The sequence below is a fragment of the Acartia tonsa genome, chromosome 12, assembly GCF_053477335.1.
Source record: "Acartia tonsa isolate MP-2025a chromosome 12, ASM5347733v1, whole genome shotgun sequence".
In the NCBI taxonomy this organism is placed as follows: domain Eukaryota; kingdom Metazoa; phylum Arthropoda; class Copepoda; order Calanoida; family Acartiidae; genus Acartia; species Acartia tonsa.
The window spans coordinates 45,961,083-45,978,723 of NC_137271.1; the positions used below are offsets into that span (position 1 = coordinate 45,961,083).

General features: G+C 31.2%; 1 protein-coding gene across 1 annotated transcript; it reads left to right on the top strand.

Moving 5' to 3' along the window:
• Positions 1 to 9,655: 9,655 nt before the first annotated feature.
• Positions 9,656 to 12,003, top strand: LOC145334725 (salivary C-type lectin 2-like). Its single transcript, XM_080180311.1, has 9 exons — positions 9,656 to 9,677; positions 10,384 to 10,438; positions 10,757 to 10,801; positions 10,974 to 11,093; positions 11,197 to 11,304; positions 11,408 to 11,472; positions 11,620 to 11,712; positions 11,811 to 11,836; positions 11,900 to 12,003. The coding sequence occupies exons 1-8, from the start codon at positions 9,675 to 9,677 to the stop codon at positions 11,811 to 11,813; spliced, it is 492 nt and encodes a 163-aa protein (XP_080036437.1). The 5' UTR covers positions 9,656 to 9,674; the 3' UTR covers positions 11,814 to 11,836; positions 11,900 to 12,003.
• The last annotated feature ends 5,638 nt before the right edge of the window (positions 12,004 to 17,641 follow it).

The window sequence follows — 17,641 nt, forward strand, 5'->3', positions numbered from 1 at the left end:
TTGAGTCTAAAAACCGTTGAATAGCATAAATGAAATTGTATAGCTATTTATGAATGGGAGTAAAACAATTTTTGAATCAGAAATATGGCTTCATGGAGCTTCCAAAAAAAGCCTTCAATGTAGAATCTGAATTTTATTTAAAAATTTATGATTCCTAGCCGTAGAAATTACCAAAAAACCTCTAAATGTTGGCCAATTCTGAAACATAACTTAAAATGTTTTTTTTTACTCATTTCTAAGGATATGAAAAGTTCCCTATTCTACACCTCAAGGCCTTTTCCGTGAGCACCATGAAGCCATAGTTGTGATTCCATAACTGTTTTAGTTCTAGTCACAAATAGCTATACAATTGAATTTGTGTTAGAAAATGGTTTTTAAATTTTAAATCATCCAGAGCTGTATCATAAAAATCATGTGCAAGTTCCCGCTATGGTCTCAGATAAAAATCAACCCACCCTAATAAACAAGTGTGTTAAAATTACGTGTGCATTTCTATTGAAATTGCCAAACCTTTAGAAAATATTTGACAGCAGTAACGCCTACAAATATCATAATGTTTCAAGTTTATTGAAAACAACAACAAAAGCTAAAATGCATCTGTGTTTTATAGTATTTACGTCTTTAATTTTGTTAAAACTTTTAAGATATTATCCTTTATTCACAAAACCTATCATATCTATATCATTACAAAGTAGAATAATGTCTGTCCTCCAAAAAATCTGTGCCAGGTCCCCATAGTCCTCCCACATATCCTGCTCCCTCCAGATTTCCAATCAAATGTCTTTTTATGGATACTGCCACCACGCATCCTTTAAACATGTGATCACTTGGTCCTCACTTGTACTTAATCGCCTGGGATAATGGTTGACAATAGACTGTATTTCTTTATCAAATAAATTAATAATCTGTCTCAAATATCTTCCAAGAATATAAGAAAAAATCATCTGAAAATATATCAGCCATATATATCTATATATCGAGCAGTCATATTTCACATAATAAAAAATTTTATTAGCCCTAGAGGGTTCAGGACCCAAAAAGGGGTGACATGATTGTTTAGGCACTGATGGTGGGGATGGAGTATTCCCAATAATATTCCTGTCCCCTCTTTTTCTTGCAGTCATAGCCTGGCTGCCTAACACGTTGCTGGTGAGGTTGCTGGTCTTGACTGCCAGCATGCAGCAGGCACAGGATATGCTTCTGTCTCTTTCACCTTTAACAAGGTAATCATAGGAGAGGTGACCCTTGACATAGCAGTGGTTGCAGCCCTTAGTCACAGAACTGCCTGCAGCTGTTGACTCCTTGCTGCAACCTAGGCTGTGTAGCTTGTAGGCTACTGGAGGCTCCTTGCACTCAGGTTTCCTGGCTTGTAACCCCAGAAGCAGGTATTAGTTTACAGAACCTTGGGAAGGTGGATAGTCATGCTCAGGGTAACTTGCCCTTCCTGTAGCTGCAAAGGGAGGCTGCTGCTGGTGTTTGGCTGGCTAGCTTTGGTCTTACAGTTAGCTGGTATCACTTCTGACCGCAGCTGGGGCAGTCCAATCCCCATTACTCCAACACAAGTGTAGATACCCAGGCATCATGATCCTTTCAAAAGTTGGCAGTGGCTTCATATCTCTATGCTAATTTCACTAATTCCACAATTTTACATGAACTAATAGCTGCTACCACGGCTAACTGCGTGGTTTACTAAAACTAGCATTTAAAAGTGGCTGCTTCCTCTTTCCTAGGGACAACAACGCACTCTGCTCCCATTACTGTTTGTGTACCCTTTTCTCTCTGGTTGAACAGCGCTCCTTTACACGGGCTATGCCCCTTGCTCTTGGGGGTAGATCTTTTCTGCAGGCGGTTTAAACTAATTATAATACCTCCCTGCATCTGTATTTCTTAGATGGTAGTGCTTTCTCTCTCTTGCCATTGACCAAAATCTTCAGCTGGAACAGCTCTTCTTGTTAGAATAGGATTTCTCCTTGTTGACAGAAACCTGCAGCTAGAATGATACTGCTGGTTCAAGTTCAGTCCTAATATCAGTATAATCCACTTTGTCTGTCACTGTATCTATGCAGCTGTCACCATCGTGCAAGGCTAGAATTGAGTGTGAACGTTGGACAGCTTGATAGAGAAGCAATCCAAATTAAGGATATACTCACATACAGAGAAAAGTAAGTTATATTTCTAAGAAAGTTGGTATAGTAATAAATACAAATTATAAAAACTGGTATATTCTTTTAAATATTTTTTTTTTCAATTTGAAAATTTTGTTAACTAACCCAACCCCCTCCCCTTTCACCTAGAACTAAGACTATGGCTGAAAATGATAATTAAGGTTAGGTTAGGTTATAGGCTAGCGTCCATGGCTAGGCAGGCTAGGGGGCTAAGCACTGTGGCTAGGGAGACCAGGATGCAGCTCAGCAGCCGCTAGATGGAGTCTAACAGCTAGAATTTATAGATTTACATAAAAATCACCAAACCTTACCTAACCTTTAAATAATCTATATTATGTATTAAGAAAGAAAATAACAAAACAAGTGGACTTAAATTACGTGTCAAGTTCTGATTTAGCCAATGATAAAAGAATTCTTCTTAATAAACATCTGTTTATTTACGTCATTTATCTTAGAATGTTTACAAATCCTTTGACAACTAAACGCCTACAAATGTCATAATGTGTCAAGTCCTTTTGAAAGGAATAACAAAGATTAATTGCATCTGTATAATTTATTAGTATCTGCATCTCTAATTCTTTTAAATTGTAAGATATTAGAATAAAATCACAAAACTTATCCTATCAAAATAAAAATAATATTTACTGTTGCCAATATACCAGAAATCCTAATAGTTGGACAAACAACTTATGAACCAACATATCAAACTTACTAAAAGTCCCCAAAGTTTCTTAGCCAACAAATAAGAAAACCTTATCATTAAACCTCAGTGACTAGTGTAATTAACAATCTAATGTCCTCTCCCTCCTTGCAATATAAATTGCTATTGTATCATACAGTTTCTGTTAGTAAAAGATATTAAATTTTGAATTTTCAAGAAAATATTAACATTTTATGCAAATTTTACTTCTTTCAGATTTTCTACCATTTCACTTGTTTTAATGTTAAAATTATTTTTAATTTTCCTGAATTTTAAAAATAAACATCTTAGCTTTAGGGTGTAGCTTGATATCTATTATAATTGTTGTAGGTTATATGAATTCAGGGGTTCATTCATTTCCCGAATCTCAGATTTTGAGTCCACCAGAATAGGGTAACACAGGGAGTTAAGGACATCAAAAAAAGGGTGAAATTACTGTTTATATACACTGATGGTTGGGGTGGAATATCTCAAATATCCATGAATTATCCACCACTATATATTATAGGAGCATAGCTTCTATTCAATTGGCTGTCACAATTTTTTTATATACACCTTATACAAGGATGATGAGTAGCATATTTGGCACTGTCATTTGTGGAAAAAGGCCTGCTAAACTTATCCCGCATTATCCTGTATTTAAGCAGTTTTGCAACAAATGTACTTACAATTTTGTTTAAAAATACACATTTATATTCTGCTTTCTGCTTATTTAAAGTTATTATTTGTTTGTTCTACCATTTCAGACCTTTGCTTTTATTGCTGTTGTCAATCTTGTTCAATTATGATACTGAATCAGAAAAATCCTTATATCCATTAAAGATAATTTTATATTTAATCTAATACTCGTGGAAAATTGGCTATACATGAAACAATACTTGATTTTTCAATATGTCTGAGAACTGGTTCTTATCCAGCAGATATCAATCAGTTTTAAAGCCATAATGCAAAATGATTTACAGCCACTTAAAGCAAATACAGATTATTCAAGGGTTCTTAAATGTTATAATGTAAAGTAGTTAGTAATTTTTTGTTAGTCTGTTAAGATTTCTCCAACCACTTAACCAATTATATAATTCATATTAATAGGACCTAGGAAGATGTCATTATAAATAACATGTCTTGAGATGGTTACAAGTTATATTCTGTCATTCATTATATAGATACTAGGGGCGCAGCTGCTAGATGTAGTATGCAAGAACAGCTAGAATTTGAACTATGATAAAAATCACAAAACCTCTCTCTAATCAAAGATTTAATCTAAAACTAAAGTTATATTTATTAACAAGTGTGTTAAAATTACGTGTACATTCCTATTGAAAAATGCATCCTTTACTATGCCGAATCTTTACAAATTGGCTGAAATCGGAACGCCTACAAATGTCATTATGTGTCAAGTCCTATTAAAAACAATAACAAAAGCTAAAATACATCTGTAATTTTTAGTATTTACGTCTTTACTTTTTTTATAATTTATAAGATATTATCATTTAATCACAAAACCTATCATATCCATAAAACAAAGTAGAATTATATCTGCCAACAATCTGTCTGTCTGACCTGTTGGTTGTACTGTACATTCCACCTGGTCTCCTTCCACCAGAATACTTATTCAGCTACCAGCAGCGCTCTATCTTCCAATACGAGCGTATTTGTGCATATAATGCTATTGAGGTGGACAGTGTCTCCTTCACAGTCTACTCCTTCCTTACTGCTGACCAGATTGCTGGCCATTTCCTGCATCAGGTAGTTTGGATGGCCCAGTTTTATGTTCACAAATGCAGATCTGCCAGCTATGCTGTACTTGCATGTGTCTGCCATGGAGCAGCAGACTTCGCTGCTGAGTTTGGTTAGCCAACGCAGTTTAGGTACACTTTCATGTGTCCGATGATTCCACATTGTAAGGACTACCTTGAGACCTCCTGAGAACAGGCATAACCTTTAGTATCTCATTTTTCTATGCTGTATAGACCAGCGTAGGGTTGAACCACAGGGCACTCTCTCTTGATGATGCTAGTTGAGAATTTACTTTCCTGGGTGTAAGCAGTGACATGAGTCAGCAACTAGCAGTCCCAGGCTGTCGCTATAAAAGCAGTGGCCAGGATCACGCAGATTCCAAGCAGCCAAGCTATAACTCAGGTATAGTTTCCCTCCCCCATAGGTGGACAGACATTTAGCAGTTCTGATGGGGTGAACATAAGATGTAAAGAATCTGTCAATGCCTTCACAAGGAATATCCCCTGGACTGTCAGACAAGTTTTAAGCTATGCTTCTCAAAGCTATCTTGGGTACAAGACATAGTATAAAAAGCATTTTTATCAATAATATTATGTTTACTTATTAGATATTTCACATAGTATGGTACATCATGTTTAACTATGGTGGGTTGGCTGTCTCCAGGGTGACCAAATCTTCTCCCTGAATTGCCCTGCTATCTCTACAGACATCTCTCCCTATAGGTTGGGGTATTATCTGCCACAGACACTTGGCCCAATTGTCCCAGAACTCATATCTCAAATCCGCAGGTTCTTCTAGAATCATAGTAATGCTATGGAAACCTGAGTATTAACCAATTGATTAATCTTTGGGCTTGGCTATGTTGACTTGGTGGCAACTGCCAGCCATAGGTTGTGCAAGCTGTGGCTGTGGCTGAGCCTCTCCTTGCAGCAAATGGACAGTTCGGGCAGGAACAAGACAGATAGCCAGGAATGTACACATTCTCAGTGATGAACCCTTGCTCTCTGTTCAAACAACAAATAGGCTTCACCCCTCTGATCTAGGCAGCTGCGCATTTCAGACATGCAGAAGGAAAAATAGGACCATCTGGAAAAAAAACATCCATGTATGTCAAATAGCAGTCATATTCATACAGAGACAAAACAGAAATAGAGTGTAGAGACTACAAATTCAATATTTGTTGAAAGGGAAAATGAAAAAATAAACACCAAAAATGTGAAGGATATACCATATGGTACATGACCATTATGACAATACATCTATTGAACTATGCTCCGATTTTTGTATTTGTAAATCTAGACAAATCCCTAAATATTCAATCAGGTTCTTTAAATTATTTAATACATAAGATATATACAGTAGTTCTTAAAAGATTGTAATATTTCTTGTTATATAATGTTATTATGTAAAGTAGTAAGGCATTATTTCTTTGTCTGTTAAGATTTCTCTACTACTGAATTATTATCAGTTCTAATATAATTAGTGAAGCTTTCTTAAAAACATATTTTTTATTTACGTCTTATATCTCCAAATCTTTAGAAATCATCTGACAGCAGTAACGCCCACAAACATCATCTTCACACTTGTGTACACTCTTATTTAGGTATTTTTTTCTTTTCAAATAATTGCTGCATATCCTATTGAAAATATCAACAAAAGCTAAAATGCATCTGTATTTTAGTATTTACGTCTTTACTTCTGTTAAATTTTTACAAAATTATCATTCAGCCACAAAACTTATTGTATATCCCATTTTATAAAAAAGTTAACTTTTGTCTGTATTAAAGGATCTCTCCAACCGCTGAACTGATATGGTTTAACTTTAACAATTTTGTTGGTCAGTCCGTTTGTCCCTTCATTTAATTATCTCTCTGTTGTAATGTAGACATGTAATTTTCTTGGTTCATATTAGAGATATATGGCTGATTTCTTTTTAGATTATTTCACTTACAAATGTCTATCATTCTTCTTGTCTGTCTGTCAATCTGTCTTATTATCTGTCCTATGTATGTAGACATTGGAATGCTTTTTTGAATAATAATTTTCACTATTTTCATAGATAGATTTAAAAATAAACATCTGATTTTTACAGGTTTCTCTATGTAAAAAGTACCTACCAATAAAGGTTGCATTTATAGAACTTTATATACATATCAGGAGCAGATTTATTGAATTCTTTATATAAAAAAACTGTTGAGTTAACGCGCGCAGTGTTACAGGTCATGGTTAACCTGATATTGAAAAAATATGCATCCAGTGGACAATGGATCCTAGATAGTATAATGATGTTGAATATTTTAGATCCTTTTTTAATAGTAACTTTGTAACTATTTTTATCTTTTTTGTTCACCAAATACTTATTTACTCATATACTATTTTAAAACCTTTATTTACTAATCAACCATAACATGGGTTGAGAAATATCTTTTTGGGGTGCACTGTATAATATATCTTTCAATAAAACAATAGTTATCAATACAGAAATCATTCTTTCAACCTGGTTTCTCTTAGAATGTAGAAATAAGAAAATTTAACCTGCATTGGCAATGATAATAGACTTGTTTTCCTAAATATCAAAATGCCTATAATAAGTGGATAAGAGACGAAACAGCAGAGCATTATTACAGGACCTTAAATCTAAATCCCAAACAAACATAATATGCAAATCTGAATTTTCAAAATAGCAGCCTTATTATTCATTTAGGATGATTTTACAATAAATATAAATTGTAGATGCCTCTTTTGGTTACAAAATTCCACTGTTATCTTTTTATTAATCAGCACCAATAAAGCACAAGATCTCAAAAACAGCATTTGGGGGAAATACTGGTGAACAAAATTAATATGCAAATCCAAAACAAAGCAATAAAAGAAGTTTTCTTGGCACTTATCTCCACTTTTAAAGATTGATTCTGATAAATTAATAATTTTTTTAAGGGATTAATGCATTATTTATTATGAAATATGGTATAAGGTAGAAATTAATGATTTTTCTAAATAAGAAATGTTTGAAAAAAATAAATTCAATCCCTATCACTTTAGAGGACAGCTGCTGACCCCCACTTTTATGGATGAACCTAAATACATGTTAAAGATAAAAATTACCCTGAAAAGTATACAAAAATGTTTTTTTATGTGTTAAAAAAATTCATTTTAAATCTTGATTTTGAGGATGATGACCTTTAAGATGCTCCTATTGGTGGTGATGGTGAGCCAAATGTTATCAAAGTGCATGTCCATAATGACAACTTATATATTAAACTATGATCCAATTTTTGTAGTCATAGCAGCCTCCAGCCCAGCATCATTAAAAAAGAAAAGAATTGCAATTTTATTTACTCCAATTCATAAAGTGAATACTGTAGTTTTTAGAAGATGGTTATATTTCTTGTCTCGAGGCTCCATTGGAGGTTGCTATGTTTTCAAAAAATTGTACATAGGTTAATAGACAAGTTGTTGTAATGGACATGCACTTTAAGAACATTTGGCTCACCATCACCACCAACAGGAGCAACTTAGAGGTCATCACCCTCAAAATCAAGATTTTAAAATGAATCTTTTTAACACATAAAAAAAACATTTTTTTATACTTTTCAGGGTAATTTTTATCTTTAAAATGCATTTAGGTTCATCCATAAAACTGGGGTTAAGCAGCTGTCTTCTAAAGTGATAGGGATCAAATTTATTTTTTTTGAACATTTCTTATTTAGAAAAATCATTAATTTCTATCTTATACTATATTTCATAATAATTAATGCATAAATCCCTTAAAAAAATATTAATTTATCAGTATCAATCTTTAAAAGTGACAAAAAGTGCCAAAAATTCTTTTTTTTATTGCTTTGTTTTGGATTTGCATATTATTTTTGTTCTCCAGTATTTCCCCCAAATGCTGTTTTTGAGATCTTGTACTTTATTGGTGCTGATTAATAAAAAAAACAGTGGAATTTTGTAACCAAAGGATTCATCTACATTTCATATTTATTGTAAAATCATCCTAAATGAATAATAAGGCTGCTATTTTGAAAATTCCGATTTGCATATTATGTTTGTTTGGGGTTTAATATTTCTTATCTTTTTAATATCTCTTTCAGTTATTTATTTTTAAAGCTATACTTGCATTCTCTTTACTTTCCAGTTCATAATATTATATTTGTTAAATTTGAACTTATTTGTTGAAGTATAAAAAAACACAAATTTTAATTAAATGTTCGAAAAAAACAGAAATAAAATAAAAAAATATTGGAGACCTTGCTATTTTTTTATTGATTTTTAGTTTTGAAACTATTTTAAAAGATAATTAACCCCACACCCTCTTCTTTTGTAGTCAAAGGGGGATAAATTGCAACACAGTAGCGCATCCACCCAACACTGCGTCATAACTAAATACATAAAAAAATGGTTCATACTGCTGCTTTGTCAGATGAGCAACATAAAAAGTTATAGTAGTGGGAATGCCTTGGCCCATAAACAGGCACAGCACACTACCATGCACAGTTAGGTATTCTCAGACAGAGGTGGTGCAATCAAAGGGTTGGTTGTATGTTGGATTACTTAAATGATCCCACCTTTTAGCTTATTACAGTAAAAACGAGAATTGTACCTTAATGACTTCACAAGTTGAAGGGTGTATAAACCCTAACCATAGAAAGAATCTTGTCTCATCATTTCCAGAGATCTTAAAGCAAGAACCATTTGTGTAAGCCACTTTCACTGAAAAGTCTAATAAATAATCATATTTCATAATTATTTAAAAAATATTCCCCTTTGATGTTTTAGGAATTATATTACACTTTTATGTGAATTTTTATCACGTATAAATATTGCATTTTATATTCTCAAATAGGCAGAATAAACTTTTAAAAAAATTGTTATAAAATCAGACAGATCATAATGATTCAGTTTTTGTAAAAAATCAAAAAGAAAATTAAATTAAATCAATTTATGAAAATAATTTTTTTTAAAAACTAAATTGCTACTAGAACTAACCTAAAATAAAACAAAACACTTGTTCATTTGTATAAATTGCAAACCAAAATTAGAAAATTCATCAGTTTGAAAACAAGACTGAAATGGTAAGCTTGTTTAGTATGTTTTCAGTAAAACTTTACCACAGTCAATAGGTTAAAAGGAGTTTTATAAAATATGAAATATAATCTAAGATTTCATTTTATCCTCCCTCCATAATGATATCCTCTGGATATATTATGTTGTAATACACAATACTGTTTTGGCCTCTATTCATAATGATATTATATTGGCAAATATTAATTTGTACTACCCAAAACTATTTGGCCATAATGGTATAATTTGACCAATATTATTGTGTTAACAATCAATTCCTCTTTCAAGGGAGGCTAAACCGGAAAATTACCCTTTACTAGTTTAGTATTTCTTGGTAGAGTAAAAGGGTATTATAGAAATTTTAGCATCTAAAATGATATTATTATCAAGAGAACCAAAATTTAACCTTATAAAAATTTTATTGGCCAAAATAAATGCATTATGAATAGAGAAGACGTGTAATTGTATATTACCTTTTATTAGAATTATATAAGAGAAATTGTGGATTTTTCTTCAACTTTTGTAATACTGATTTTGTCCTTCTAACTGTCTAAAGTAACAATCACCTTGCTCTTAAAAAATAAAGATGTCATTGTTTTAGCAATTTTTATTTCCATTCTCATTATCTTTATAGTGTTACTACTTTATAGTTATTTCGTTTTTTCTTTGCAAAAATCATTATAATATAAGTAGATTTATGATTTTTGATTTGTTTAGAAAATGTTTTTGCTGTTGTGTGCTCTTGCTGTATTAACTCCAGTCTATGTGCAAGGTAAAGTATGTTAAATTTAACCAAAACCATTTTTAAACAAAATTTAAATATAACAAGTAGTCATTTTTTTTAAACCTTTTTTATAAGATATTAAATACAAATGTTTAACTGGAATAGTTTTATTTGGTTTTCTAGTTTAGTAAAAGAAGGACAAAATTATATTTGTATCTGAAAGAGTCATTAAACTTAAAACCTTAATTTTATTACTAGTTTAGATAAATCATTTTGCAATTAGAATACTCAAAATTATATTAATTCTATTCTAAAGTAATTAAGTAATTGAATTAAAAATATATATATATTGATATATTGTTTTAGGATTTTGTGATACTACACAAGGATGGTATCCATATTCAATTACAGGTAAACAGAAGATTTTTCCTATTCACTTTAGGATGTAAAAAAATAATTTCAATTATTTCATGTTATTGTTAATTTTTTCACTCATTTTATACATTTTCATAGAATACTTAAAGTTTTACCAAATTGTAGTATATATTTATAAAAGATTGCAATTTTTACTTTTTTTTTTTAGGAAAATGCTACAAAGTTATAAATTTGTCAATGAGATGGATTTATGCAGTAAGGGAGTGCAACAAACATGGTGCTGAGCTTGCATTTGTAACAGGACTACAGGATATGGCATTTGTTAAATGTCAGTCAATAATATTTTTATAAACTTTTTCTGATTGGGATACATAATTTATACTTATTTATTTTTTTAAAATTTACAGTATAATATTTTATCATATATTTAGACCTTGCAAAGTATGTATACAAAGTGAAAGTTGGACTTTGGATGGGAGGAACTGATATTGATCAAGCTAAAGCCTTTTATTGGATCAACGGAGCTCAATTCCCTCCATGTAAATGTGAACTATTAATTCAAATAAACTTTTATTTTTACAAGAAAAAAATTAATACATCCACTTATTTTATTTTCAAGCATTTAATATAATGTTTTTATAGATACTAGTCAATACTGGGCACCTGGGCAACCAGATAATTTTCATGGAAAGGAACACTGTTTACAGGTAAATCTTAATGCTACAGCAATTTAATCACATTAAAGTATGTCCACAGTTAAAAATTAATTATTAAAGAAAAAGAAATTCACTTCATATATTATTCACAAAAAGTTACATAATTTTGACTATAAGTTCAAAAATTATTTTTTTTAGTTGTGGGGTTCAGATGCAGGACTTCGAAACGAATATCTTTTTAACGATGCACAATGTTCATTTGAACAACCGATACTTTGTCAGAAGCTTATGGTAATTAATACACATTTAATCTATTTTTATTAAAAAAAAATCAAACTGTATTTAGCATTTGATCTATATTTATGATAATTATGCGTCTTTTATTTCAGTAAAAAGAACAAAACCAGATTGACAGGTGAATGTAAAAGAAAAATTCAAAATATTTTTTCCACTTTTATAAATAGTTTGTAAATTTCAGGATGAAGATTGCTACTTTTGAAACTTTGAATTTTTGTTTTAATTTATTTGTCATGTTTTGATTTTCAATATTTATGTAATACAATAAAGTTTTAAATTCTTTAACTGTATTGCTTTTTAAAAATATTCATCTTCATCATATAATATCAGACAAGGATATGAAAATTATAAAATAGCAAACATTTTCTTTTAAAGAAACCAAAAGAGTTTAAGACAAATTAAAAAAAAATCCCTAACTAAAAAAGAAAGAAAAAAACATTGCTTTCATAATTGGATATTATTTTTAAATGAAAATATAAACTTCATGGTTGCAACTGTCCTCTTCTTTTTCTCTAGAATGCTAAAATAAGTTTTAATATTTCTATATACTGTGAACTCTTAAAGTGATCGCGAATTTAATTTTTCAAAATGCATTTTTGTTTACCTTTTTTTATATTTTAAGTAATTTTTAAAGAATTATGCCTTAAAAGTTCAATTAAGTTAGAAAAAAATCAGTTTAAAATGCTGAGAGTATTTCCACATGAAAATAATGTTAAAATCTGAGCAAGAATTAAACTAATTATTAAAATAAGCCATTTCTTCGCTTGCAGATAAAAACAAAATAATTTATACTTAGAAAATATTTTTGTAATATATCTCTATTAATATTTATCTTTGAACTTTCTCTAAAATGTAATGAAAAAGTTTGGTTTATTTTATAAAATCATTAATCAAATACCGCTTTGTTTATGCAGGTATAGGGACAAAAGAAAAATTGTTTAAATCTGTAGAAAGAATGATATTTAACCCATTAGTGCCGAACTTCCCCCCTGTCGTCAGAATCACTTGAAATTTTAAACACAGCTTCCTTAAGGGATTGTAAGACATTTGTATTTTTAGATTTTTTGATTTGAGGCATACCAAAGAAGTTTTTTTTTTGCGTCGTTTCCGACGCATTCGGACTAATCATTTTTCCCATGCGTCTATTATGTACCATATCGGACTAATCATCTTAGGCTTTTACTGTATAATCTATTAGTTGCCTTGCCCCTAACCTCTAGGGTGGGTGGGGAATGTCAGAAAAATAGCATAAAACCATCCCAAGATATTTATAAAGCTTTCCTGATAAGTAAAACCAATTCAGACCCGAAATTTCTATAATCTTTAGCTTCAGACAAAAACCTTACTACTTTATAGTATGGAACACTATACTAGCAGCGGCTTTGCCCCTAGAGGCATCCAGGGACCCTTGGGTTTGGGGGGAGTCAAACCCCCTCTTTCAATTACAGTTTTTAAAGAAAAATTTTTTAAAAATAATGAGAGGGGTTTACTATTTCTAGGGGTGATTTCTCCTAGAGCGGTTGTGGTACTCTCCCTCAAAATATGAGAAGCTAAAATGTAAAGGAGAACCATATCGGTTCAGTGGTTAGTGAGATCCCTTAGTACACACAGACACATGTATGTAGAATGTATTTAGATCCTGTTACTTTATTAAAAGGATACATAACACAGATACTCTACAATCAGTGTCTGTATGTACGTCGATTCCTCTGTATAAAACAATTCAGAATATAATTATTTGGTACTAGTGGCTACGCCCCTAGAGGCCTTTAGGGGCACTTGGGATGGGGAGAGGTCATTGAATTCTACAACAATATTTTTTATTTTAGATTTAAAAAGAATTAATTTCATTAAGTTCATTCTATTTTTTCTTGTGCTGGGGGTCTTTTTTAAGTGGCGATTTCTCTTTGGAGGGTGGTGGTACTCTCCCCCAAAATATTTATAAACCTTACCAGGTTCTATGAGAAGGAGAACCATATCGGTTCAGTGGTTAGTGAGATCCCTTGGTACACAACACACAGACACATGTAGAAAGTATATCCTGTTCCTTTATTAAAAGGATACATAACACAGATACTCTACAAACAGTGTCGGTCTGTATGTCCATTCGTCTGTATGAAACAATTCAGAATATAATTATTTAGTACTGGTGGCTACGGCCCTAGAGTCCTTTAGGAGCACTTGAGATGGGGAGAGGTCATTGAATTCAACAACAATATTTTTTATTTAAAAAGAACTAATTTCATTAAGTTAATTCTATTTTTTCTTGTGTTGGGGGGTCTCCTTCAAGGGGCGATTTCTCTTTGGAGGGTGGAGGTAACCTCCCCAAAAATAGTTGTAAACCTTCCTAGGACCTATGATAAGCTACAAAGTAAAAAAAGAAGCATATCAGTTAAGCAGATACACAGATAGATACCCTTTCACTTTATTACAATGTTTAGCAAAGAAATATGATTTTGTTGACAATCATATTGAACAACCCAATACATGACAACCCCTCACCCCCCCCCCCCCCCCAGCCCCTGTTAATCCTTAAAGTTTTATAATAACTTTTTCTTATTTGTTGTCTTACCAACTGTGGGGAATTGTTGTATTTTGATTGGTTGGTTTATTAAGTGTCCAAATGTTTCAACCACTAAATGTAATCTACAGAAAGATTTTATGGTATAATATCCCTGAGTAAGTACATCAATTTATCGGCCATTGACTTACTATTTTAGATCCCTAACAAATACATTTCTTAGTTGTAGCGTAGTTGTTAATTATTTGGATGCAATTATATATATACAGACGAACGGATGTACAGACAGACCATAATTGTAGAGTATTTGCGCTATTTTTATGAATGTATTAACAGCTAGGCTGCAATAAAAATTACGGAAGTATAAACATATTTAGAGTCTTTAATTGGCTGTAATTTTGGATATATAGACAGACATACATACATTCCCTAGTTGTGAGGTAGCTATTATTTATTTGGATGCAATAATGGAAATACATACAGGTGGACGTACAGACAGACCCTAGTTGTAGATTATCTGCGCTACTACTTTTATATCCTTAAAATAAAGTAACATGTTATTGTATGTCTTTGTGTGTGTACCAAAGGACCTTGCTAACCACTGAACCTATATGGTGCTTCGTTACATGGTAGCTTCTACTAGGTCCTGGTAAGGTGTATAACTATTTTGAAGGAGGGTACCACCACCATCCCTTAAGAGAAATCATCCCTAGAAAATAAAAAAAAAAAAAATTAAAAAAAAAACTTTTTCTTTAAAAAATTGTAATTAAAAGAGGGGATTTGACTCCCCTTGCAATCTAAGGGGCCCTAGATGCCTCTAGGGGCGTAGCCGCTGCTTGTATTGTATTCCATACTATAAAGTAGTAAGGTTTTTTGGCTCAAGCGAAATATTACAGAAATTGAAGGTCTGAATTGGTTTTACTTATCAGGGAAGCTTTATAAATACCTTGGGATGGTTTTAAGCTATTTTCCTGACACCCCCCACACGTCCTAAAGGTTAGGGGCGTAGCAACTAGTAGATTATAGGAGATTATACAGTAAAATCCTAAAATGATTAGTCCTATAAGGTCAAAAAGGACGCAATGGCTAAAATTATTAGTCCGAATGCGTCGAATACGACGCACAACAATTTATCAAAAAAAAGTATGTAAACTAACTAAAATTAAAGAAAACTTAGCAGAAACTAAAAATATATAACAAATGCTATAATTAATTTTAAATAAGTATGTTTTAATTCTTTAAAAGAAAGAAGTTAGGCCTGGTGTGGAAATTTTTTCCTATTTTTTCCACTTCTGCCATTAAAATATGATTTCATCTGGTCATCGAATGAAGTGAGAGGCCAAGCAATGTAGAGGACAAAACTTGAAGCTCTATTCAGTTATTTACAAACATTTAAAAAGGACAGCATAAAAAAATAGAGTGATAGTATAGGTTTGAATTTGTGCGTCGTTTAAGACCCTATTGTCATTAATGGGTTAAGAATTGAAATGTTTAAAAAGAATAAACAACATAGAGAAAATAATAAAAGAGAGAAATCGAGGTATTTGAAGGACTAAAATAGGCAGTGGGCCTAGAGGCCTATATTGAGCAATTGCCGCGCTGAATTTTTAATGTTATTCCACCACTTTTCAAAATGGGAATATCTTAAAATTAAATATATTTTCAAGACAATTATAGTTGCTGTTTGAAGCATAAATCTAATTTTTATAGGATGATATAGAAATATTTTGAATTATCATCCATTCTGATAAAACCTAATGAAAGAATATAAAATTATCATTATTAATTTTTCATGACTTTGCTACTGACTTTAATCATAACACTCATTATTAGCTTATAAGATTTATATTGCAGTCTATCTAATTTATATTTTTTAATAAATAAACGTTTTTACAAATTTAATATGAACATTTGATTGTAAATTATAATAATCAGTTTTTCAGTGCCATCTAGCTTTGGATATAGAACTAGAATATCAAAGCGTTCATAAATTTTTATTCTGCCTGTATTTTTCTTGTTTTGGATTTTTGTCACTAAAGGGCCAAACCCTGAGGGGTAAATAACATCACTTGAAATTGTTAAAAATATTGTTAAAACGAGTATTGTCTGAGAAAGAACATAGATAGCATTAGAGATTATTCACTTATTTAGATTATTTAGTTATGAAATTTTTTATTTAATATTTAGCCTTAGTTTTAATGTATGTCTTTGAAGTAGACAACTAGCGAACCTGGTGGCTGAGAGCTAAACTATTAATTTTTTATTAGTAAACATTTAAAAGTTTTATCATGTTAATTAGATTTAAATATTACATTTAGGCTAATTTGAATAAAAATAAATTTTTGATCATAAAAGGTGAACCCTCCTATTTTTAAACTAGGCGAAACATACTTTTCTGCTGCACTAAGACCGCCCACGGCTGTTTGTTTTTTAAGATTCTAAATCAAATTGTATTTTAAATATTTTCTTAAATTTTTTTTAAAACATAATAAATTACAGAAAAATAATAATAATTAATAAGATAACATTTTTTTTATTTTTTTTTTACATATATAGAATAGGTTATGATTAAGATGCAAAAAGCCGCGGACGGTTTACATAAATAGCAGACAAATTATTTTAGTAGGGGGGAAGTAATATTTTACAATGAAATTGGGGTGAGTATTCATCCTCTCATCCTTTTTCCTTATGATAAACAAATATTATTTGTTGCACATATTCAGCATAAAATATAGCGCGTTTCTATAGTATTTACATAAAAATAAGCATTTTATCATGTAAAATAATCCTCATAATGTGTCGAATTTAATTAAATACCTGTCTAAATACCTGCCTAACTCACACACACACACACTCACTCACTTACATTGGCCATTCTCGTGTTTCCCTCTTCCATTCTCCGTCCCCCCTCCTTACCTTTCGTTTGGTACAAATGGTACCAGCGGATTTTGTTAAGTTGAAGTATAGAAACCAAACATTACTGAATATTGTAAAAGTCGCAGTCCCTTCAGTGTATTTTAAGTTGTAAGTTTGGACCAGTACGGAAAATTTTAACAGCTATAAAAAGTAAATAATTTTATTCCCATAACTGAAAAAACATGTTATTTTATTTCATTTTTTTTTTGTATAGGTTTATTGCTAACTGACTTGATTTATTACCTCAGGAACCATCTTTACATTGTGTTTAGGATTAAGATAAAAGCCTTGCTTTAATTAATGTACATCCATAAATAACAGATTAATATTAAAAGAATATAATTTGTGTGCTCTTTATCTTATTCCATGTTTTGAAGTATTAAACAATCAAGTTCTGTGGAGTCCATATGTATGTTTGTGTGTGTGTGTGTATTTTATACAACCTGGCTGTACTCAGAAAACGCTTATACCTTTAATTAATTCATG